Source organism: Perissodus microlepis, chromosome 10 (assembly GCF_051167445.1).
Source record: "Perissodus microlepis isolate ML-2025 ecotype Zambia chromosome 10, ASM5116744v1, whole genome shotgun sequence".
In the NCBI taxonomy this organism is placed as follows: Eukaryota; Metazoa; Chordata; class Actinopteri; order Cichliformes; family Cichlidae; genus Perissodus; species Perissodus microlepis.
In genome coordinates, this window is record NC_140470.1 from 16,307,212 (window position 1) to 16,330,200 (window position 22,989).

The 22,989-nt window shown below is 39.8% G+C and overlaps 3 protein-coding genes across 3 annotated transcripts; 2 read left to right on the plus strand and 1 right to left on the minus strand.

Annotated features, from left to right (window-relative positions):
* The first annotated feature begins 1,762 nt into the window (after window positions 1-1,762).
* On the plus strand, window positions 1,763-7,025 carry LOC146379136 (junctional adhesion molecule-like). The gene is made up of 7 exons (XM_084940480.1): window positions 1,763-1,841; window positions 3,248-3,362; window positions 3,481-3,828; window positions 4,408-4,746; window positions 5,220-5,329; window positions 5,425-5,574; window positions 5,861-7,025. The coding sequence occupies exons 2-6, from the start codon at window positions 3,281-3,283 to the stop codon at window positions 5,566-5,568; spliced, it is 1,023 nt and encodes a 340-aa protein (XP_084796606.1). The 5' UTR covers window positions 1,763-1,841; window positions 3,248-3,280; the 3' UTR covers window positions 5,569-5,574; window positions 5,861-7,025.
* Window positions 7,026-7,831: 806 nt separating this feature from the next.
* Window positions 7,832-15,048, plus strand: rab38b (RAB38b, member of RAS oncogene family). Its single transcript, XM_084942456.1, has 3 exons — window positions 7,832-8,243; window positions 9,776-10,053; window positions 11,430-15,048. Exons 1-3 carry the CDS (start codon window positions 8,015-8,017, stop codon window positions 11,577-11,579), a joined length of 657 nt encoding a protein of 218 aa, XP_084798582.1. The 5' UTR covers window positions 7,832-8,014; the 3' UTR covers window positions 11,580-15,048.
* A 145-nt stretch (window positions 15,049-15,193) lies between these two features.
* Window positions 15,194-22,621, minus strand: bach1b (BTB and CNC homology 1, basic leucine zipper transcription factor 1 b). The gene is made up of 5 exons (XM_084942455.1): window positions 22,296-22,621; window positions 21,906-22,158; window positions 19,895-21,367; window positions 18,700-18,906; window positions 15,194-18,598 (listed from the first exon to the last, which is right to left on the minus strand). Exons 2-5 carry the CDS (start codon window positions 22,137-22,139, stop codon window positions 18,368-18,370), a joined length of 2,145 nt encoding a protein of 714 aa, XP_084798581.1. The 5' UTR covers window positions 22,140-22,158; window positions 22,296-22,621; the 3' UTR covers window positions 15,194-18,367.
* Between the last annotated feature and the right edge of the window lie 368 nt (window positions 22,622-22,989).

A 22,989-nucleotide genomic window follows, 5' to 3' on the forward strand; every position in this document is an offset into this window, starting at 1 on the left:
GTAGAATGTACAGAGGAGTTTACCAAGTCCTGTGGCTGCAAAACGAGCACAAATCATCAGTCCTTAACCACCGTGCTTGACAGTTGTTATCAGGTGTTTGTGTCGATATACACGTTTTGCTTCTCTTTCATATGTGGTACCATTATGGCCAAACATCTCCACATTGATCTAACCTGTCCACAGGTTATTTTTCCTAGAGATGATTGTTCAGATGTAATTTTGCAAACCTGAGCTGTGCTGCTGTGTTCTTTTTATAACAGGACACTGGAGTAAATTCTCAACTATCTCACACTTCTGTTTAATCAGTTTTCTGTTTATTCAGCTGATTGAAAACCATAACTTTAATCTCAGCCAAACCGTTTTATTCAAGAACAAATAAAATACTGAATGAAAAAAACAAACAATAACATTTTGAAGTTATCTGAGTGACTTATATATCATGTTTAACCTGAGTTCGCCGGCTCTAGTGAGCCTTGAACCCCCAGCTAGCTATCAAGCTAGTGGGTAACAGACGTCTCCGAAAACGTCGGAGCACTTTTGCAAATATGTGATATCTTGATAAATCGAGCAGATATTTGAAGTTTACACAGCTACATTCTTAAAAGTATCTTAAAAGTTTATTTTGTGACCCAGAAAGGGTAATATTAAAACTAAGTAGCTGCCGCCATTGCTGGAAACTGGAAATGGCTGGGCCGCAATATGAATTCTGGGATAGGTTGGGCCACGAAGGATACACCAGACCCATGCTTAAAATCTGGGGAAAAAGAGGACACATTTGTCGGCCACATATTGAGGAGCCTTTGAATCTGGACAGCCTTCGTCGCTTTGCTGTAACGTAATCAGCCTTCAAATCCGGCCTCCAGGATGCAGACCCTGAATTTGGACACAGCTTCTACGATACCAGAGACTGCGTCTTCTTCTTCTTCTTCTTTGGCGTTTAACGGCAGCTGGCATCTTTGTACATTCATTGCTGCTATCTTCTGTTTCAGTCCGTTATTACACTCTTAAATCCTACTACTTATTCCTGCGTCTTTCAGGATCTTATAAAGCTTTAAACTATTAAATTAGTTGTTGACAATTTTGATAGTCAACGTAATCATGACTAGTCGAATATCGTGGCAGTCCTACTCTGGATAACTGTTTTTGTCATGTAATTGGATTGCACTTTGTCAGGCCTCTACCCTAAGACCTGACCAACTTGGGTGTCCCACCTGAAGGCTAAGCTACTGATGGTCTAGCTTTTATGGTCACTATGACATGCAAACCCCCTGACCACGTTAAGGTGGCAAACGGTCAGGGGGAAAACAGAAAAGCAAAAAAAACCCCAAAAATAACATAAAATAAAATATTGCTCATCAGATTCTAACAACTAAAAAAAAAAGACATTTACCTCAATTGGATAGCCTATATCGAATATATTCAAAACCAACAATAACACTTCACACTTTTGCCAATATTAACAAAACTAAAAAGGGTAGGTTCTAAAAAAGAGAGAGAGAGAATTCACAATGTTTTGAAAAATAAAAAGAATAGAAATAGAAGACTAAAATAAAATATCCATCCAGATCTTTACAACCAACAATATAAAATATATCTTAATTGGATGGCCTAATTCAAATAAATTTTCGAAAAGAAGTAAGAATAAAATAAGACCTCTCAATATAGCCAGTACTTACAAAACTAAAAAGGGTTGGCATAGTAATAAAAAAAACAACATCAATACCTGTTTATCGCGGTTTCATGGAAACTCAAATTGACAGACAGACAATAAACGCACCTCATTGCCTGCCGTAGTCAAACGGGAGAAAGTACGTTCTTCGCAGCTGCACTTCATCTCAGAGGTAGGTTAATAAATTGGAGTTAACTTAACCACAATACTTTGACATGGGCTCTTTATCAACTTCAGTTCAACTTGAAGGCGGAGGCAAGATGCGTTTAGCAGGATGTTTAGTTGGGGGTGCTGTGGTAGCCTGCGTACAAAGACTGCACGGAGGTCAAGAACGAACGGCACGTGAAACCTATCATCTCGTTTGTGCCTTTTCAAGCGGATTTTTCAGCTACTGTAGTAAATCTTGTCCATATTCAGTTTGTGGGTAATCTATTATTAATCTATTATTTTCTTTCTCAACTTCTGAAAGTTGACTTAAGGGGGCATGACGTTTGTTTAAGAGGGCATTGCCCCCTTTTGCCCCACCGTATAGCCGGCCCCGTCTGCCACTAGTCTCCACAGTCTCATTGTTGGGTAACTACCCAGAGCTTGACTTTTGGAGCTCTGCATGAACGAGCTCCAACGTACCTCAGTGAACATTTTCATCAATACATCCCCAGCATGTCCCTGAGCTGATATGGTCAGGGCCTGCTGGCTGTGCGTCATACAATACTGAGAGCTAAAGGTGACAGAGCTTTTACAATATTAGTCCCCAGATGACTCTCTCCCTTGAGCTTGAGATCTGTGGATTCTGTGAAAACTATTTTTTTTAAACCTTGATTTTGGGTAACTCTTTGTCTTTCTGTTTTTCGCATATTTATATATTTACCACATATTTATTTTGAAAAGCATACACTGATGTATACAAATGTTTATCATAGCTGTATTTTTACACTCAAGTGACAAACCCCTCAAATGGCCATACTAACCATGACAGTGGAAAGAGAAAGTCAGTAATATTACTAGAGCATAGGTGTCTAACTCTGGCCCGTGGGCCAAATTTGGCCCGCAGCCTAATTATATTTGGCCCGCGAAGCCATACCAAATTACTATTAGAGCTGGCCTACTGGTATTATACAGCTAATATATATATATTGTTTAGTATTAAGCTTTGCTTGTTCCATATTCAGTTTTTCAGCAAAACTTGTTTGAGTCCATAAGAAAAGAATCATTCTTATATCTGGGGGAAGATTTTTTTTTTCAGTAAATATTAATGTTAGCCCGCGACTTTGTTCCAGTTTTGAATTTTGGCCCACTGTGTATTTGAGTTTGACACCCCTATACTAGAGGATCAAAAAGAGAGGAAGCATGAATGTACGTTAGACAGGTGGTTTTAATTGAAATCAAACATCAACAGCTTTCTGAATTTGTTAGTTAGTTGTGTCTTTTTGTCACAACTAACTTTTTTTAACCACAAAGCTTCAGAAATACACACATGAGTCTCTGTGTGGCTTCGTGTAACGACAAGCCATCCTGCTAGTGCTGCCCGGTTTTCAAACCTCAGTTAACAGGCAGTGTATCGTTTCTGTCTTTCCTCAGTTAGGCACAATACATTCAGCCTGATTGGCCATAATGAGTATCGGGACCTTGAAAATGACTGGAAATGTATTGAGAATGGTTCTCACTCTTCTGCTCCTTGCTTCTATCAGTCAAGGTAATTCTTTATATTCTGTATATATCCTTTTGTGCGTGCCTGCGTGTTATGATGAATCAGCAAAGATGGGTATTCGATACCAATATTGACTTCTAACTCTATCTGATGTGTCTGACAGGGATCCAGGGTGTTGAGTTGTTCCATTATGAAAAGATGGAAGCTGTAGTGGGCCAGAATGTTTCCTTACCCTGCACTTTAAAAAGTGCTACTGATAACAAGATTGTCAGCATTGAATGGAGTAAGGAAACAAATAAAAACACAAAGCTGGGTTTGTACAGCCAGTTTTATGGAATCTATGTATTCTGGCAAAATATTACCATCCAGATTGAGAACAACAGTGCTGATGTCCTGGGTTCCCATCTAAAACTTTCTGATGTGAAGAAATCGGATGAAGGCATCTATGTTTGTGACATGGCCACCTTTCCTGGTGGATCCAAAAAGGTTAAAACACAGCTAATAATCAAAGGTAAGAGAACCTAGTACGCACAAAGCCATATCTAAGTACCTAAACCAGACTTTGTAGACCACCCAGGATTTAATATTTAAATAGAAATACACAACATCTTTCTATCTAATGCTGTATTGTAAATATTTCACATTACTTGTGGTTTCATCAGAGCACTCAGTCTCTGCCAATCTCAGCAGCTATTTACTCAGCAAATCCAAGTAAGAATGAAAAGAACACATCTAGGAGCTCTGCTAAAAGACACAGTTTTCTTTTTCATATTACTTGTCTCATAACACACGACACAATACACTCTTCTGTTCAGCGGAAGGGATGTTGTGATCACAACACTGGCAGAATACATATTACAAAAATGTGCTTTTCACATCACTCAGTCAGTTGATTTTTTTTTTTTTTTAATTATTATTTTTTTTACGTTTTTTTTGTGTGATCAACAAATCTAATTCTATCAGTCAAGGTAATTCTTTATATTCTGTATATATCCTTTTGTGCGTGCCTGCATGCGTGTTATGATGAATCAGCAAAGATGGGTATTCGATACCAATATTGACTTCTAACTCTATCTGATGTGTCTGACAGGGATCCAGGGTGTTGAGTTGTTCCATTATGAAAAGATGGAAGCTGTAGTGGGCCAGAATGTTTCCTTACCCTGCACTTTAAAAAGTGCTACTGATAACAAGATTGTCAGCATTGAATGGAGTAAGGAAAACACAAAGCTGGGTTTGTACAGCCAATTTTATGGAATCAATCTATTCTGGCAAAATATTACCATCCAGATTGAGAACAACAGTGCTGATGTCCTGGGTTCCCATCTAAAACTTTCTGATGTGAAGAAATCGGATGAAGGCATCTATGTTTGTGACATGGCCACCTTTCCTGATGGATCCAAAAACGTTAAAACACAGCTAATAATCAAAGGTAAGAGAACCTAGTACGCACAAAGCCATATCTAAGTACCTAAACCAGACTTTGTAGACCACCCAGGATTTAATATTTAAATAGAAATACACAACATCTTTCTATCTAATGCTGTATTGCATATATTTCACATTACTTGAGGTTGCATCAGAGCACTCAGTCTCTGCCAATCTCAGCAGTTATTTACCGCTCAGCAAATCCAAGTAAGAACGAAAAGAACACATCTAGGAGCTCTGCTAAAAGACACAGTTTTCTTTTTCATATTACTTGTCTCATAACACACGACACAACACACTCTTCTGTTCAGCGGAAGGGATGTTGTGATCACAACACTGGCAGAAGACATATTACAAAAATGTGCTTTTCACATCACTCAGTCGGTTGATTTTTTTATAATTATTATTTTTTTTACGTTTTTTTTTTTTTTTTTGTGTGATCAACAAATCTAATTAATCTTATGCTTTCCTCAATAGATGACATTAAAATAACGTGTGATGTGAATGGCACTGTTAAAGTCCATAATGGAGAAAATGTGACAATTCGCTGCACATCATTTCCAAACGCACAGTACAGATGGACCAAGGTAAAGGAAACTTGGAATTTAAAACTGAATTTAACTCTGACTTCTTTTCAAAATAAAAGTTTTTTTATGTGCTACATAATCATGCTTTGCCCCAGAATGATGAACTGTTGTCAGAGACTGAATCTCTGGAGCTCCGGTGGGTGACTGATGCTAATGCAGGGATTTATACACTGAGTGTCAACACAGGAAGCAAACATGTGCGCAAAGAGTTTGTGGTCACAGTGCAACCACAAGTTTGAAGACAGGTGAGCGTCTTCAGTTCGTTGCTGCTATTTGCCTCTTTGTGTCATAATAAATGACATTTAAACTATAAAATCAAAGCCTCAAATCAAAACGGGTAAAAGTCTTACTATCTGTTCATTTAAATGTCCTATGCCTGCTTACATTGGTTTTTCTGTGAAAGACATAAAAAATAGTGATATCTGTCAAAATAGCCAATAGATGTGCATACAATACCTGTACATGCTTTATAGATTCAAGTAACTGTCTAACAAAGCCACAAGTCAATATTTGTGCTCTGTCTCTTCCTAGGATGGATCTACCACCTCCTTTCAATCTCCCTCCAGCTTTAGTCAAGTATACAGCTGCAAGATAGAGCAAGACTACAACAGAGCCTTTCCCCATCTTTGACACAGATTCAAATATGAAATATGTCAGTTCATTAGCTGAAAAGTGAAGTAATAGTAGGGATAGGGTTTAAACCATGTCTTCTCTTGTTACTAATTAGAAACCAGTACAAACCAGAAGTTTTGCAAATGTAGCTTTGTCTAAAGGCATTTTCAGGATTTGTTTTGAATGAGGTGGCAATTGTTGATTTATTTTTGTGTATATAGCTTTGCAGTTGTAGCTGTTGATGATTTCAATTACTTTTAATTTTAATATATTTCTCAGTACCTTGAGCTATAAACCAACAATTAAATAAAATACAAGTACATAAAACCTGAGTAAATAATCCTGTATATGCTCTGATCCAATTTCCACAATTGTTCTTTTTTTTTTTTTTTTTTTCCTTTTTTTTTTTAAATTATAATTTGTATTTCTGATTTACTAAGTTGATTAATTTACAGACCAATAAACCACAAATGCTACATTTCTGCAACATATAAATTCTTCATATAGAAACATTACGTGGACAAAAGTATTGGGTCACATCACTTAATCTCTAATTCAGGTGTTTTCAGTCATTGCCACAGGTCAGTGGTGGAACTGAAACATTTTATATGTGGGGCAAGATGTCTAGGCAGAGTGGCACATACCTCTTTAGAGTAGTATGTGAAAATCCCCCATATGGAGTCAACAAAATATCCACAAAAACACTTTAAAATTATTTATTGTATAATTATCTCTTCTGAGAAAACAAAGGCTACAAGAGGCTTTTGGACAAACAAGCAATTAGCTTTATAACTATTTTAGCCACAGTATTTTAGGTCTGATGTTTGTGCCATTTTTGTAAATACATGTGTGAATAAATGATCAAAAACCAGGAATATGATGGATTTTTTTATTTTTTTTTAAGAATTTAACCTTCTCTGTATTTTGTTATTTTGTTTTATGGCTAGACAGAAAGCTAAATAGTATCATGTTTTGTCAATGCTATGCAGGCTGCAGCTGTACTCTGCAAAGGGGTCAAACAGCAATACAAAGGGAAATTAAAACTATACACTTGTAAAGTTAAATAAAAGTTTTGTCATTGTAATATTTTGAAGCAACATAAAGCTCTGCGTTTGCTCAATATGTGAAAACTCTAAAAGGCTGTGCAACATATACATTTTTTTATTTTTTTATTTTGAGCCTACTATGCATACTGCTTTAAAAATGCAAACATATATTTCTTGGCTGAGCTCACGCACAGGCATTTGATGATTCTCACACTCCTCCAGACTATTTTATATTCGCACAATAACATAATGTGGCTTGAAGGCATGAGGGCTGGGTTTGCAGGAACATATGTACAGTAGATTCACAGTCTCACTCACTGCATATGCATCCATGTATATCCTATTAAAGCATTTAATATTATTGCATCCACTGTATACTTCTGCAACCAACCTAAGTACGTATATGCAAGCACTTGTTTTTGTTTGTTTTATTCCCCCAGAGAACAGATAGCAACTGCCCAAACAGATGAATATCCAATTTGAAGTTACAGAATAAATCTGTGTTTCTGTTAACTGGCTAAAACTAATCACTAAGAGTATTTTTGATACAGACTCACTTATCCACCTCTGCTCCTTGGCTGGTCCATGTTTAGAACACCGTGATGTTCTCAATTAAAAGTTATCCTCAGTTACCCTACCGCAATACAAAACAGCACCAGTGTCTGTTGTGTAATTTTTGTTTTCTTTAACAGCGAGATTCGGGTATTGCTCTTGTTAAGTTAGTGCTTATAGTTTCGTTAATATTTAACAGTCAGACGAACTTGTGATGCCAGCACGTAAACGGTTAACCCGTTGTATAAAGGGGCAGTACAGACACTCGCAAAGTCTTGTTACTTCACTGACGTCTCCTCAGAGTGGCGAGGCGAGGTCACAAGTTCCCAAACACAACCCCACAGCAATCACACACTCCCCCCACAGGGAGGGCGGAGAAAGACACGCAGGAGACCAGGGGAACGCACTCGAACTGCTCTCGAGCCAGGTCAGCGTTACTGAAAACTGCTACCGCTGCTGAGCTCTGACAGGTGGAATGACCAACTATCCTTCACACTCCAATGGTATGCCGAGTCTCCGGAAAGAGCACCTGTATAAGGTGCTGGTCATCGGAGACCTGGGGGTCGGGAAGACTTCCATCATCAGGCGCTACGTCCACCACACCTACTCGACTAATTACCGGGCTACGATCGGAGTTGACTTCGCCCTGAAAGTGTTAAACTGGGATTCAGAGACGGTGCGGCTCCAGCTGTGGGACATTGCAGGTAGGGCAGTGAAGAAGCTGAGTGTGTGTTACGTGTTGTATCTGTCTGTAGGTGTGACAGCAGGCCAAATAAACTGGCAACTTGCTTTTCCTCCACAAAAGTTTATGGCGGGTGTAAGGGATCTGTATTGTACGCCGTTTACACCATTTTTCCTCCTTTTGGTATTTTAAAATATGAAATGTAAAAGAACTAGTGGAGGAGGAAAAAGAAAATTTGTAGCTGTGCTGCTTAGTTCCTGAAAAAAAGATCCTTTGGGTAGATAACACGTATCTTCTAAGTGACAACGAGGCATGACTCTTCTATATTTATGAAACGTTCACAACTTAGAGATGCACTGTCACTGTGGAGAGCTGGTATCTGACACAACCCACGCTCTCTCTCTCTCTCTCTCTCTCTCTGACACACACACACTGCTTAGACAAGAGCAGCACACTGTTGTTCAGTCATTCATTTAAGGTATGATGTTGCATCATGTGATTAGAGCCATGTGAGGGAGATTTAAAGGAGTTACAGGAGTGTTTTGTAGCCCTAATAAAAAACAAAACCACCTTACTCAGTCACAACGAGCAAAGTGAGACACACACAGAGGTACATGCCTTATGGGTTTAATTTTGCTTCATTAAATTAAATGATTATGTCAGGGTCAAGTAAATATAGTAAGTCACATCTGATTTAGTTTGTCTACCTGGTTGAATTAATCCAGATGGGCAGATAGGCACTGAGGAGTGAAACCTTAATCCTCTTTTCATCATGTGGGGAATACATTTCATATGCTTTGATCGGAAGTCATGCAAAACTTTAAAGAGCACCGTAGGCTTACTGAATGACAGTTTGTCAAGTGACAAATGTGACACATGTCTGTCTGTGACTTCTCTTACACAATGGCAGTTATTTATATACAGTCTTGCACGAAAGGAGGAAGCTATCAATTTCCCCTTACTCATGATGGCAAATGGCAACACTTTGTCTTTCTCAGAGAGCTTTTATTAAAGCCAGAAGTGGCCTCTCATCCATCCATTAGTATTAACTTTTCTGCTGAGAGGACATTTCCTGCACAGCAAGCAGGATGCACACACCTACGCGCTCTGTTCCGGACCAACAAGTCAAATTAGCATCACGCATCTCTGAGGGAATGTGTTGTTGACAGCTAACCTGCTCCTCTAATTTTCATTTCTTGCACAAGCTCAGATGAACCCACGTACATCCACGTGCATACATTTTCCATATAGACTTTTCACATGCGTACAGGGATAAATGCTGTTTTAGACTACTTGCAAATTGCATGTCTAAATTAAGCAAATCAAGCAGTCACATTGGCCATATGTTTATGTGCGACATGATGGTAAGACTACAGGAATGTGCTGTTTCATGGGAATGCAGGCACTGCAGACTGCAGTCAGCTGTATTAGTTGTTTTGCTGCAAACATGCAGGAAGAACAATGAAAATCTGTCATTGGATCTGATGCTGGCAACAACAACGCTGTCTTACGAATGAATGAATCTCCCTGTTTGTCTGTGTTTGTGAATCACAGGTCAGGAGCGTTTTGGGAACATGACACGAGTGTACTACCGTGAAGCCATGGGGGCCTTCATAGTGTTCGACGTGACACGGCCAACAACCTTTGAGGCTGTCGTTAAGTGGAAAGAAGATCTGGATTCTAAATTAATGCTGGCTAATGGAAAGAGCATCACCACCGTACTGCTGGCCAACAAGTGTGACCAGGGCAGGGAGCTGACCAACAATGGCATTAAAATGGACCAGTTTTGCAGGGACCACGGCTTTGTCGGTTGGTTTGAGACTTCTGCCAAGGTGCGACCAAAGTACAGTTATAATACGTTTGCTACAGTTTGCTAGTCATTTCCGAAGTATGGAATGAAACAGATTCTTAAACAAACACAGAACATACCTCATTTTCCTAACATCATATAACAAACACACCCTTCCTATTGGAAGTCTTTTTAAGCTGTTATAGTTCCCATCTCTCCCACCAACATGTAGCCACAGCTTCCCTGCATCCTTCTCCACCAGCACCATAGCACCCAACTGTAAGCCCTGGGGGATATTGACTCATCTCTCCCTAATTTTACATATAATATATTAGCAGGGAATAATGAGCCAAGAGCCTAGATGCCAAATGCTGACTATATTGTGCTGCTTTAATCAATCAGTCATTTTAAAATAGTCTTATCTGACTGAAACAGAGCTTTTTTTTAGCTTTGTTCCTGAGTGTCAGAAGAGAAGCCAAACTAAGGTAATCAGTTGCTTCCCAGAGCAACCATTTAAGAAACACATACAACCCCGAGCAAGAGTGCAACTAAGGATACTTCTCAAAATATAAGCACTGTTTAGGATTGAAAGAATCCCAGCCATCTCTGAGTCACACTTGGTCACTTTAGTCAGAAATGATCATCTCCATAGAGCTAACTGGGCTTTTATATGCTCATGAGATACATTTACAGTGCAGGGTTAGAAGAAATTCCATAAGTTATTGTTAACTGTCTGGTGTTCAAAAACTCCCACATCCTACGGGGAGTTCTGCTTCCAATCAAAACCCCACTGTTTTCAGTTCTGTTCTTGAGTGGGCATTATAAAACCTCAGTTTGAGAACATATACATTTTCTACCTGCTTAATGTGCTGGATAATTTGTGTTTTAGGCAGCATATAATTTGCTGTAGTTATGATATACATGCATTTGGTGTTCTGCGATCTTGACCATTTAAATTACTAGGTTTAAATAAAATGTTCACGCTCAGTACTCGGTGTGTTTGTCGACATTTCCAGAAGAACACCGTAAAATTGTTTTACTTTTATGCTGCTGCATAGAATTCTGCTAATATTGCATTCACTTACACATCTGCTGTTGACACTGACGTGTTGGAGCTGCTTGTGGCATCAAGACTCGACATTCTGAAAGGTCAAAGTTTATAAGGTGCAGATTTGCCCAGAAGTGTCAGAGGTAGACTATACAAACAGATGTACCCACCCCTTATGTGGAGCAGCCAGAAGAACGTTTACTGCATTTATTTAAAGACGTTGATGGTGTTTCTGTGACGGTAAAAGCAGTCCGATTGGTCACATTTATAAAGGTGGGATCATGTAAATGCTTCTAATGCTCTGTTAGTGTTCTGACACAAGGTTAGTAAAACTGGGACGTTGTTTTAATGAGTTCTTCTCTCTCATATAGGACAATCTCAACATCAGTGAAGCTGCAAACTTCCTAGTCAAGCACATCATGGCCACAGAAAACGACATCCTGAAAACTGTGGTACCCGACACCATCTCGCCGCAGCTCAACTCCAACAGGCAGATGAGCTGCTCTGGCTGCTTGAAATAATGAAAGGACAGATCAGTGTGAGAACTGATAAAGAATGGATGCACAGCAGGACTAAGAGGCAAAGCCATCTGAATCTTACAAGGAAAGGGGAGCAGTGGTGGTGTGTACTATGAAACGATTGGAACAGTTTAGGCTCTTTGGTCCAAACTAGAGTTGAACATTTTAGTTTGTTGCGCTTTTGAGGAGCAAACCAAAGCTTGCAGACTGAAGTCACTTGAAGTTGCTCATTTATTTAACACTTTTTGTTGTAACGTGCCATGCTGCGAGTGTGAAGTTTTTGCCGGAATAATGAAATAACACTGCTGTCTGTGCTTTTCGTCACGATGTGGTGTGTTGAGCCAGAGAGCGTAGACACAAATCTCTGGTCATCTCTGCCTATTTTTTTTTTAACCTAATTAAATTTTTACTCTCACAACAACAGCTCGCTTTGAAAAAGACTGGCAACATCTTCACCTCATGAATGGTATAAAAGTTCTCCCAATACGCTTGATGCAACACACCCAAAGGACTCAATGCAAATACACATCTTTAATTTTATTCTGCACTAGCCAAAGAAAACAGTACTGACCTCTTTCAGAGGATCCCATTTATTTATTAATTTTTTTGCTATTTTCTAATGATGTGAAATTTTCACTTTTAAAAAAAAAAAAAAAAAAAATCAAATAGGTTGTTTATATAATTAACTTTGAGTATTTAACACTGGGTAATGTACCAAGATAAACTGCTTCAAATCTGTCACACAACTAACGAACTTTAATTTGTTGGTTATATCTGTAGTAACAGTTTGGTTGTGGCAAGAAGCTGCAAAGAAGTGGAGTGAAATATTTTAGGCACACAAACATCCTGGAGCCTGCTTGGTGTAAACAGACTTTTATGGCCATGGAACAGACGTGCTGGAGCAATTCAAGTTTATGTGGTCAAAGATTTCCCAGACATATGTCTTTGTCAATAGTAGGGGAGTGGTTGTCATACTGCTAAACACTGGGTTTTAGGCTTATAACATCTAAATGGTAAATGGACTGCTTTGTTATTGATCTCTCATAGTGCCTTACACTACAAGCTACACTCACAGAGCATCTTACTCACAAGGACAGTTCAGTTCATTTCAGCTGGAGCCGTGGACCAAACCATCAGTTTCTGATTACCAAAACTTCACAGTGTTAGTTTGGCCCACGCTACCTCCTGAGTCACACTTTTATCAGAAGTGATTATTAAGTGTCTGTGTATGTAATTTTTCTTCATCAGAACCTAACCCCTTGTATCCATGGTAACTGGAGTCTTTTTGGAGTATCCTCCAACATCTTTGTGAAGCTATCTCTCTCTGTTTGCAGGCATCAACACTCATACCCATATAGGCAGATTTCTGTAATCTCTGCATCATTGTTCCTGTTCTCCTCTTCTTTTTATTGTTTCACTGTGGTTTTTACTCGCTTAGCTATTTGAAGTTTTTCTTTAGTATGTTTTCTGCTTTTTTTCCTTTTGCTTTCTTCTATTCTTTGATTTACATTTTATACATTAGGTACATTATGCAGATACTGTATACAGCATCTTCTACATACCGTGGGATTTAGTACTTAACCTGATTGTCCAGTTGCCTTGCATTGAGCCTGCTCCTGTGTACTACTTGCTAGTATTATTCTTTAAATTCACGCCATTCTTTTTCTTCTTCTTCTGTGAATTAAGACCGGATTTGACCTGATATAAATTTAAGTTAGCTCTCATATCCTGATCTGGATCAGCCCACTAATCTGGATTAAATTAAGTGTTTGGTCTGTTGGCATTTCTGCAAATGTACTATGGGAGGTTGCTTCCATAGCTGACTGAGGTTTATGTGGCAGTGTTATGTGGTAGTGTGAGTTTTTATTGGTTATTTACAGCTTGCATAAGGGTGGATTTAAACAATGGCCTCTCCACAGAAAAAGGTCACATTTTTTAGCTCATCATGAGAGCGTCTGACATCATGCATCTCTCATATGATATCAGAATGGCAGTGTTACACTTTACAGGCACAGGAAAATGTGCTGTGAGAAGTCATTGTATGGTGTGTTTGAGAAGCAAAGAAAGACTTAACATCACTTCTTTAGTTGTTATGCTGTGTGCAGATTGTACTTGTGTATTTATTTTAAAGCTGTGAAATCAGTTAACACGTATAAACCATGTTATCTGTTTTTCTAACACTTTCATAAAACTTCATAAAGCAATGACTTTATTCATCCACTTTAACCTGGAACAAACATTTATTTTCTGATCACTCTGAGGACCACTGTAAGACAGTGAACAGAAAATCAGTGTCTAACTTTTATTAGTTTAATAAAAATTAGACATTGAGTTTGTGTATGTGTGTGTGTAAGGCTGAATCAGGACTCTAAGATTCTCATAAGGAAGCCACATGATTGTTGATTAATCTCTGCCCGAGGGTTTAGAAGATTAGGTCATCTGCTTGTGGCATGTTAAGGCATCCTTACCAAGAAAGCATCAAAGCATTTTAGAGCTCAGTCATCTGAAAACCATCAAGTTGTACGTTGACGAAACAGGATTTCCAGAAAAGTGACAAAGGACAAAATAAGATGAAGAAAGTCACCATGTGCTTCCAGCCAAAAGAGGTTCAGTTGTCTTTTGTCTATAAATCTGCGGAGCAGCAATCTAGGGATGGAAATGTATTTTTCCAAAGGATAAACACCTATTTGATCTTTTTGTTGTTGTTGTTGTTGTTGTTATTTAAATGTTTATTTGGAATCAGGGATGTACATGCTATTCACACCACAACAGCTTTCACATTATAATTTTCTTTGGTAACACATGTAAACCCAACACCAATGAAGAAAGTAAGTAAATAAGGTAATATTAACATAACTTTGAGGAGGTTAGCAAGTAGAGAGTGGAAGTATCTGCTCTAAATGATAATACATCGTCAATCCAGGATCCCCAAGACTTAAACATTGCTCCTCTTCCTGTCTTAAAATAAATGTCAGCTTCTTAATCATGTAAATGTCGTGAACTACAGTAATCCAGTTTTTCACCATTTTCTTGTCGGAGTCAATTAAATTTTGTACAGATATTTGTTTTCAAACTCATCCAGTGTATCTGCTCTTAAACGTAAATATAAGATCTCAAAAGAAAAGGGGACTGTTATCTTAAATATTCTTCCTATAGCTATCTTTAGCTGAGACCAGTGTTGCTGGAGTTGTGGGAAAGTCCAAAACACATGAAAATGGTTTGTATTTTTTTCTCTACGAAACCTCCAGCAACACAATTCTTTATTTAGGAAACTACTTTGTGCAGGTGTCCTGAAAAATCCTATGTTCTCCAAATGATGTTCTGATGGTGATGGTGAAGAGGATTGTCTAACTCTGGAAGGCTGTAACATCTAAATCATAATTTTCATATTTATACCATTCATTTGACCCTTCTTGTACTGTCAGGGGGCAGGATAGAAACACAGCATGGCATTTCTGTCACTTTGGATGCTTAAGATCCCAAATCAAACCAGAAAAATATCCGCAAATAGCAAAACAGCCCTCGACTGTAAACAGGTCAGGGTTTGTTTTTTCCTTTAATTTGTCACCAATCTGTAAATGAATCACTGAAAAGCTGTTTTGGATATTAGTCACAAAATATGGCGTTCAAAATAAAACAAATGGCAATTTTTATTTCATTCTCTGTTTATTCGTAAAGTTTAAACTCATTGTGTGATGAGAGATGGAGTAGATTTAACTCTTGATTTCTGGAAGTTGGACTCATGAGCACATTAAGGCACACTGTGTGGCTCTCGGGCTCTGCCAAAGATCCACCTACAGAAAATGTCCATATATTCTCTGTGAGACAGGAAGAGAGAGAGAGAGAGAAGGTGGTAGTAAGAGAAGATCGAAGAGACACGGCACTTAAATGTTACAGCAACAAAAGGTTACCAAGGACTCAGTGCAGGTAAACCAACAGACACGCTGAAGTTGTCATCACAACTGCTTTAAAAAAAACATTTAAACATTTCACACTGATTAAAACAGATCACTCTGTACTTTATTAGCACACAATCAGCTACCTTAATTAATCTCATGTGACAAGTTTGATAAATCAGTTACGAGTATGGAGATCATAAAAATGACTTGGTCTGATGATCTGACAGTGCCTTTCTCCCTGTGGTCACTGCCAAGAATTGTTCATGTGGAGCCACCTCTTGTAACGTTAGGCACATTGCAGCTGCTTTTACTTCAAGACTCACAGATACCAGTTAGTGACCGAGAAGTGAAACAGTTCATATGAATTACATTTGTATTTTTATACAAATCCTAAACTTTACTTGCAATAAACTGGGGTCGTATACAAATATGACTCATTCAGTGCATTTCCAAGCTGTCCAATTTCTGCAGACAAAGAGAAAGAAAGAAAGAAAAGTGCAGCCACTCGAGAATGACTGGATTTTGAACTTAATCACATTTTGTGAATACCAGCAAATCTTTCCCAGGCTTAGGACCACCTGCTTTAAGGTGATTTCCTCATCTTTAAGCCCTTGGAACTTATCGTTTGTCGGTTCCCACCCAATCAATTTGGCCAAATTAACGCACTTGACCTTTTGCACCCAATTTCATACATTCTTTCACCCTGAGTAAGCTGTGAGAATGACTGATATTACTGCAATTAAAAAACCTTGGTGTAGTGTTGTAGTCATCCAGCGCACGTGGTGCTGTTTTTGTTCACATAAAAGAAAACTAAGAGATGACAGGCAGTGATGAAAGAGGTGAAAACAAAGGAAGATCAGGCAGGAGATTAAAAAGCACAGAGGTGAGACAAAGTGGTAGAGAGTGTCTACAAATTTAAAGGGAGTAATATTAACGATGTAGTGTAGTAATAAATCATTAATATGTCTGTCCAATTTGAAAGATGAGTCCTCTGAAGACCCCGTAAGCTCAGCTATCTGTCATACATGCTAAGAAATATTACATCTTATTAACGTTACTGATGTTTTCTGGGATTAAAAGTGAAGGACAAAGAAACATATTTTACTGTTTGGGAAACTTTATGCTTCTTTATTCAGTTTAATATTGGGGTTTTTTGGTTTGTTTTTACATATGGTCTAAAAATAAGAAAAATCGGGAATGCACTTGCAAAAGTTCATAGAAAGAAACAGTACTTTTGGAACATGGCTTAAAAAACACACACACAATCAATAGAAGAGCTCAATGTAGTACAAACTACTCGTCTGTACTTAGTGGAATGATTGCATAAACACACATACTGCCACTAGAGGGCAATACGCACCTAAGTTATCGCGCATTTCTTGTGCAGTGTGCAGTCAGCTTGAAAGAGAAAGCAAAGGATTGTTTTGTCATTGTCCCTCAAAGCTTACAGTCATCGAAAACACAGTGTGGTTACTCAGCATATCTGATTTACACTATTGTTCAAATCAAATTTTACACTAATCAGTTCAAGTCCAGCTACGCTCAGGTGATTATTATGAGTGACAACAATTTCATAAATGCAAACATATAATAACAGCAAATAGTGAACAGAAAAACCAGAAGAGTAGCTGCAAAGCAACAAATGCTAAACACTACAGAAAGCAGATTAATAAACGGAATGCTGAATAGAGAAAAAAAAGTGCAGTTGCTAGAATAAAGTCTAAAAGACAACCATAAAACAGTTTGTACATCTGAATCTATCACTGCGTTATTTATTGCGTGCTTATTGATCTTTTCCATTAATTTAGATACGAACGATAAAGATAACTTTATCGGCTGTGGATAACTTACAATGTTTCCATTTAATGAAAGGTTAGACAAACATGGAGGCTGGTTCAATCATTTTAATTCCACCCTTTCCTCAGACGGGCGTGCTCTGTTCACGCAGTGGAGCTAAAGACTCAGCTAAAATTCCTGAGGTGTGTTTCACTGAGTTACAGTAAAACTGTGAGAGGCGTTTGCAGTTTAAAAGAGCTGTGTCATTGTGGAATGCGGATGATATAAAACCACAATGACAGCCAGAAAACTGAGAGCCAGACAAAAGGTAAACATGCCACACTATGTCAAGTCCTTTTTGTTTTGTTGGTTGAGTTGCGTGGTTTCGGTGCAAAATGCTGATGTGTGTTTAACGCTGAGTAAGAGGGCTGAACCAATACCCTCGGCAAGAGGTCATTTTGGCCAAATAGTCTTGTTCACACCTGAGACCTGTGTTGTAAAGTATGTACACGTCATCCTGAGGTAGTCAGGCAGTGAGGCATGTTATAAATGTATGTCCCCATTCGGTTACAGTTAAAACTATAAATGTCTCCCTGACTGTGTTGCTTTGCTTCCCCAGATATTCAACTATAGTAAGCTATTTACAGTGTTAAAAAAAACATCTGCTACAGCACACCATCGAAGGACTTCTAACCGGTGGACAATCGAAATGATTTTAAACACAAGGAACACATTCCCGCCCACTCGATATACATTTGGAAATCAAAGGGTAGTTAATAAAAATGCAGTTGATTGTGGTCCTCTATTTGCAAATTAATTTTTCGATTACAATTAAAATCGTACTTGGCAAAGCCATTGCTTCATACTGGAGCTTGCACACAGGCCACAATACACAGTAAAGGCCCTCAGATAATGTATGAGAAGGGTTACAGTAAGGCTTCAAAATCAGTTTGAAATAAAAAACCTCAGGAGCCGCAGTCCTCTGACACCCTGTATCGCCATATCAGTGTGCTTGTTCTGTATCTAAAGTCAATGTTGTCCAGTGACTGTGTCCCTGCTGGAACTTCATGGAGCTTCCTCATTTGTCATATACTGTTCAACACCCACAGAGGACACCTATGGCTGGAGTGGCAACCCATGCTGTGAGAGAAGAGTGTCTGTGTGAGGACAGAAAGAGGACAGAGGGCAGTCTGGGGAGGTGTACTTGGCTAACACCTGCAGCTGCTCTGGCTGTAGATTTGCTTCACTGCAGACCCTCTGGCATAAAGCAGAAACACTGTGACACGTTTTCAACTTTAGCTGGCTCAACTGGCTCTTCTCCAGCATCAGTTTCTCCCTCTCCGTCTTCTGTGATACACATACACAAAACACACAATCCGATTAGCACGACCGAGAGCATCTTTTGGATAAATTTACTGATTAAAAAAAACAAAACAAAACATACTTACCAGCTTGTTGATTTCACACTGCAGATTATATATGCAGTCCAGTTTTCTCTTGCGGCATCGCTGAGCTGCGAGGCGGTTTTTGCTGCGTCGTCTCATATCATGGACAAAGTCCAGCTGTTCACGCGTAAAGGCACGTTGCTTTAGCAGCTGCTGGAAGTTGTTTCGGCTCAGCTCCACTATCCAGTCTACAGAGAATGGCAGCTGCACCTGAAGAAACCCAGCAGGAAAAAAAAGAAGAAGAAAATGTTACATGACATCGTTTCTCAATGAGACAAAGAGTGTTCCTTAATGACATACTTTTAAATCTTTACGCAACATCACAACACAGGACTGTCTCTGTTTGTCTTACAAAAGGCTTTGATAAATAAACAAAGAAAGCTGGAAGTTAGATAACATGTGAGTATGGGAACACCCACAAAGAAACAGGATGGCACAGAAAAAACATAACTGTTTCTCTATTGGTATGAAATGATTACGGCCAGTGTGTATTTCTTGTGGCTATGCATATTTTAATTTATCGAATTTAATTTAATTTAATTTAATTCATTTACTTTGTTTTTATTCAAAGTCCCTTGTGGGACTTCCTGTAAGTGGTGTAAACGGGGAAAAAAAGTGAACAAGGAGTTACATTTTTACCAAGGTGTTAATTGTTAACTCTAAAAACCTGCTGCTGCTAAACTGGGACATGAAATATTGGAACAGTATCAGCCATGTACTGTTTTATCTACTATAAATAAAAGCTTTTCCTCTGAAATGACCTTAGCTTCGTCTGCACACTCACTGCCTTATTTGTCCAATCCGAGTGGTCAGCTTGGACTTGAGAGCTTCTTCAGACTTGTTGTTTGACTCACACTTATTACTAACTCAACAGGCTGAGCTGTGAATGTAAGCTAAACTGGACTCTGAACCAGCTGGTTGGACGCATACACACGGTCCCAACGCACACGCAGCTGGGTGAATTTTTAACCAGCCTCCACGGCAACTCTCCTTTCTGTTGCCTGAAAGCAAATTTGAATATGATAAAATGTGCCAAAAACTGGTATCTATAACAAGCACAGTGAAGTCACCCACAGGCAAGGTGGTGATGCTTCTCAAGGCACTGCAGTTTCTGAACAACGTGAACTACAGAAGAAGGTGTCGTGGCTAAGCAGGGCCGGACAGAGGAGAAGAGAAGAGATTCATTTTAACTTCTCACCTGCCTGGCCCTCTCTATTGCGCAGGACTCGCTGTCTCCTTCCGTTTCTGTCTCCGAGTCGCCGTCCTCCCCCGAGTTAAAGGAGGACACACCTGACTGAGATGCCCCCTCACACTCAGACAGCCCTTCTCCTTTCCATGAATATTTCCTTTGGTCCAGATCCTGGAAAAGGGGACAGCTTGTTTTGGGGGTGTTATGCTTCGGCCACTCTAAAGATGTGCTCTGCGGGCATCGGGCCCCTGTATTGGTGGGACATCTGCCCTCGGGGTCATGAAAGTTGAGCTGAGAGTGGTCTATATCAGATCCCAGCTGCCGTGCCAGGCTCTCAGCCATTTCCTTCTCTGCAGTGATATTATTTACAGGCAAGGCTACTCTTCCATTTTTGCTTCCTTCTTTTCTTGCTTCTTGAAAGGCATTATCTACCCTCTTCCCCTCTCCCTCTATCTTATCCTCTGCCTTGTTTTGACTGGAGATTGGCCATCGTACAATAGGGCTTATTACTTCTTCAATGTCCATACAAAACCTTTCCTGCCTCAGTGGTCTACAGATTACAGGACCCTCATTCAAGGCCCTTTGAGGGCCATGGTGCAGCATTAACCCTGATGACCTCTCAGTCAGCACTGCGCTTGACTCTGAGGAGTCTGACTGGACACTGGATATTTCCAAGGAGGCGATTGCACTTGCACCCTCTAGCCCTTCGTCCATTTCAATATCATTCTCTCGTACTTTCTCGCTCCATTTGCCCCCTCCTTCATTTGTGTCCTTAACCATAAGAGCTGTCGCTCTGCCCAAGCAGTTCTCTGTCTTCCCATCATTCATTTGAATTTTCCATGGCTCATCAGTCCCTCCTTTATTCTGTCTGTAGCCACTTAAGACTGAATTTCCAGAGATTTCAGCCTTGGTTTCATTCTTACTGTTTGCACTGCTGGAACACGGCAAGTCAGAGATGACACAGTCATTCCTGACCCCTGCTGTTTTGACCAGGCTCTTCTCTGTGACAGAAGCGTCCTTCCCGCAAGCTAGCTGGAACTTGCGATACTTTGGACACTGCATAAAACTGTCATTTGTTCCCTCAGCTACTAGTGCACTTGTGTCTGTGCTCTTCTGACTTCCCACTTTGTTGTTCACTGATTTGTTACAGTCCTGAACCACTTCCCGCTGGCATGATGACTCAGCAACTGGTTGTACTTCTTTTTCATCCAACAATACGCTGTCAGAGTCTGTGTTGCTGTTTTCCTCTGAAGGCAGCCGCTTGCTCTTCTCTTTACAACAGGTCTTTCTCTTGAATGGAGGAGGGCCTTTGGTGGTGGTGGAGAGGAACTTAGGGAGCAGAAACTCAAAGCATCCCTCATCTAGGTCTTTGAAGCCAAGAATGACCGCCGAGTTTCGGATTTCTAGTACGTCCTCTTTTCCAAAGAGTAGTTTGGACGTGTAGGCAAACTTCAACAAGGGTTCAAAGCCAGTGACTGTCACCTGTAAAAGAGGTCAAATACATATTTTCTTTTAAAAAGAGCATGTTCTGCCTAATTCTGTACTTCCTGTAAGAGTAGATGATGAAGGGAAAAGTACTGTATGTCCACATGTGAAAATAGATTGATTTATGCCAACTAAAGAAGTTTCGGGAAATAAAAAGGATTAACTGTTAATATGATGACAGTCTCTGACTGTCTATGAAAGCAGGTTTTACTTGAATAAAAAAAGTACTCTAAGTCTGACTTTTTAACCAAAATTTAGCCACTAACCGGTTTGACCTGATCTTTCCTATATGGATTTGTCCACTGACGCCAGAGATTATATGTTGGCGCTTCCGTGCGTTTTAAAACAACAGTCGGTCTCATTTATTATTTAAAAAAAAACAACAACAAACAAATTCCCAACTCTGCGACTACCTGTGAGGAAACGAGCCTCACAAGCGCCTTTCTCACTTCACTTTCAGAAAACATTTTGTTATCGTGAGCTTGTGCATGTGTAATAATTTCGACCTCTGTGGCGTCACGACGTGATTTCTCACCTCTTGGGGAAGAGTGACGACCGCCCCATGTTGTGTGAATGAGGAGATCCTCTGCGCGAAGTACTCGCTACAGGAAGCGAGCACCGAGCGGTGGGCTCTGAAACTCTGGCCCTCCACCACCACCGTGACATCGCACAGCACGTCCCGCCGCCGCTGTTCGTCCAGGGAGCTCAGCACATGGGAGGAATGAGCGGTGGACTCGAATGTAAACACAGACGACCGTGGGGCAGACATGGCCACGATAGATAGATATCTGTTTGTACAGCAAACACACAGAGTCTCTCCGTCAGAGTTCACCAGTTCCCTTCTGTCACAACAACATGATATACTTTTAATGTTACTTCATAAAATACAACACAACAACAAACAAAGGAACGAAAGCATGCCTACCTTAGTCTTACTCTGGAGTAGATTTCCGCGCTGGTTAGGGTGTGTAACTAAGTCCCAGCAAGCTTAACACACATGTTTTTTCTACATGGAATGCTGTCTAACCGGACTATGTTTCCCATAAATCCTTATCGGGAGTCGGCTACAAACGAAAAACTAAGCTTGACTCAGTCATATGGCCTGTGTGTGTATGTGTGTGTGTGTGTGTGTGAGAGAGAGAGGGAGAGAGGAGGAGGGGGGAGAGGCATAGAGGGAGTGTGAGTCTGTGTGCTTGCCTATGTGTGTTGTAACAACCCTGGGTGTATCAGAGCGGCGCTGACTCATGCACTCCTGCTGATAAAGGATGAGCAAGCAGTTTTCCCGTCCTTATCAAATCCCACCCTCAGATCTGTTTGGTAAACCAACAGTTTTGTTTCCCCAGAAAATCCTTTTATACACGTACCTTGAACGGACAATTCACAGATTAAGGGGCAGGCTGGGAAGCGAAGCTCGTGTTTAAACAGGATATTGTTTTCCGTGTGTATCTTTGGCTTGAAGGTTACCTGGAGTTACTCAACCATTTGCATACACAGTGAATTATGAGACGCGGTTGTTGTAGAAAAAACAAAGCGTAAAGACAAACACCTCTTGGTGGAAAAAAAAAGGGGAGGAGGGACTAATCTGACGGTTATTGTTTCCCAGCAGGTCCGTGTTGCTT

Excerpts from the sequence above, each read along its gene's own strand:
- LOC146379136 (XM_084940480.1), top strand. The coding sequence starts at position 3,281 with ATGAGTATCGGGACCTTGAAAATGACTGGAAATGTATTGAGAATGGTT. Across the intron at positions 3,363-3,480 it reads CCTTGCTTCTATCAGTCAAG|GGATCCAGGGTGTTGAGTTG; the intron begins GTAATTCTTTAT and ends TGTGTCTGACAG. Across the intron at positions 4,747-5,219 it reads AACACAGCTAATAATCAAAG|ATGACATTAAAATAACGTGT; the intron begins GTAAGAGAACCT and ends TTTCCTCAATAG.
- rab38b (XM_084942456.1), top strand. The coding sequence starts at position 8,015 with ATGACCAACTATCCTTCACACTCCAATGGTATGCCGAGTCTCCGGAAA. Across the intron at positions 8,244-9,775 it reads CCAGCTGTGGGACATTGCAG|GTCAGGAGCGTTTTGGGAAC; the intron begins GTAGGGCAGTGA and ends TGTGAATCACAG. Across the intron at positions 10,054-11,429 it reads GGTTTGAGACTTCTGCCAAG|GACAATCTCAACATCAGTGA; the intron begins GTGCGACCAAAG and ends TCTCTCATATAG.
- bach1b (XM_084942455.1), bottom strand. The coding sequence starts at position 22,139 with ATGTCTGCCCCACGGTCGTCTGTGTTTACATTCGAGTCCACCGCTCAT. Across the intron at positions 21,368-21,905 it reads TCGTCACTCTTCCCCAAGAG|GTGACAGTCACTGGCTTTGA; the intron begins GTGAGAAATCAC and ends CCTCTTTTACAG. Across the intron at positions 18,907-19,894 it reads CAATAGAGAGGGCCAGGCAG|GTGCAGCTGCCATTCTCTGT; the intron begins GTGAGAAGTTAA and ends GGGTTTCTTCAG.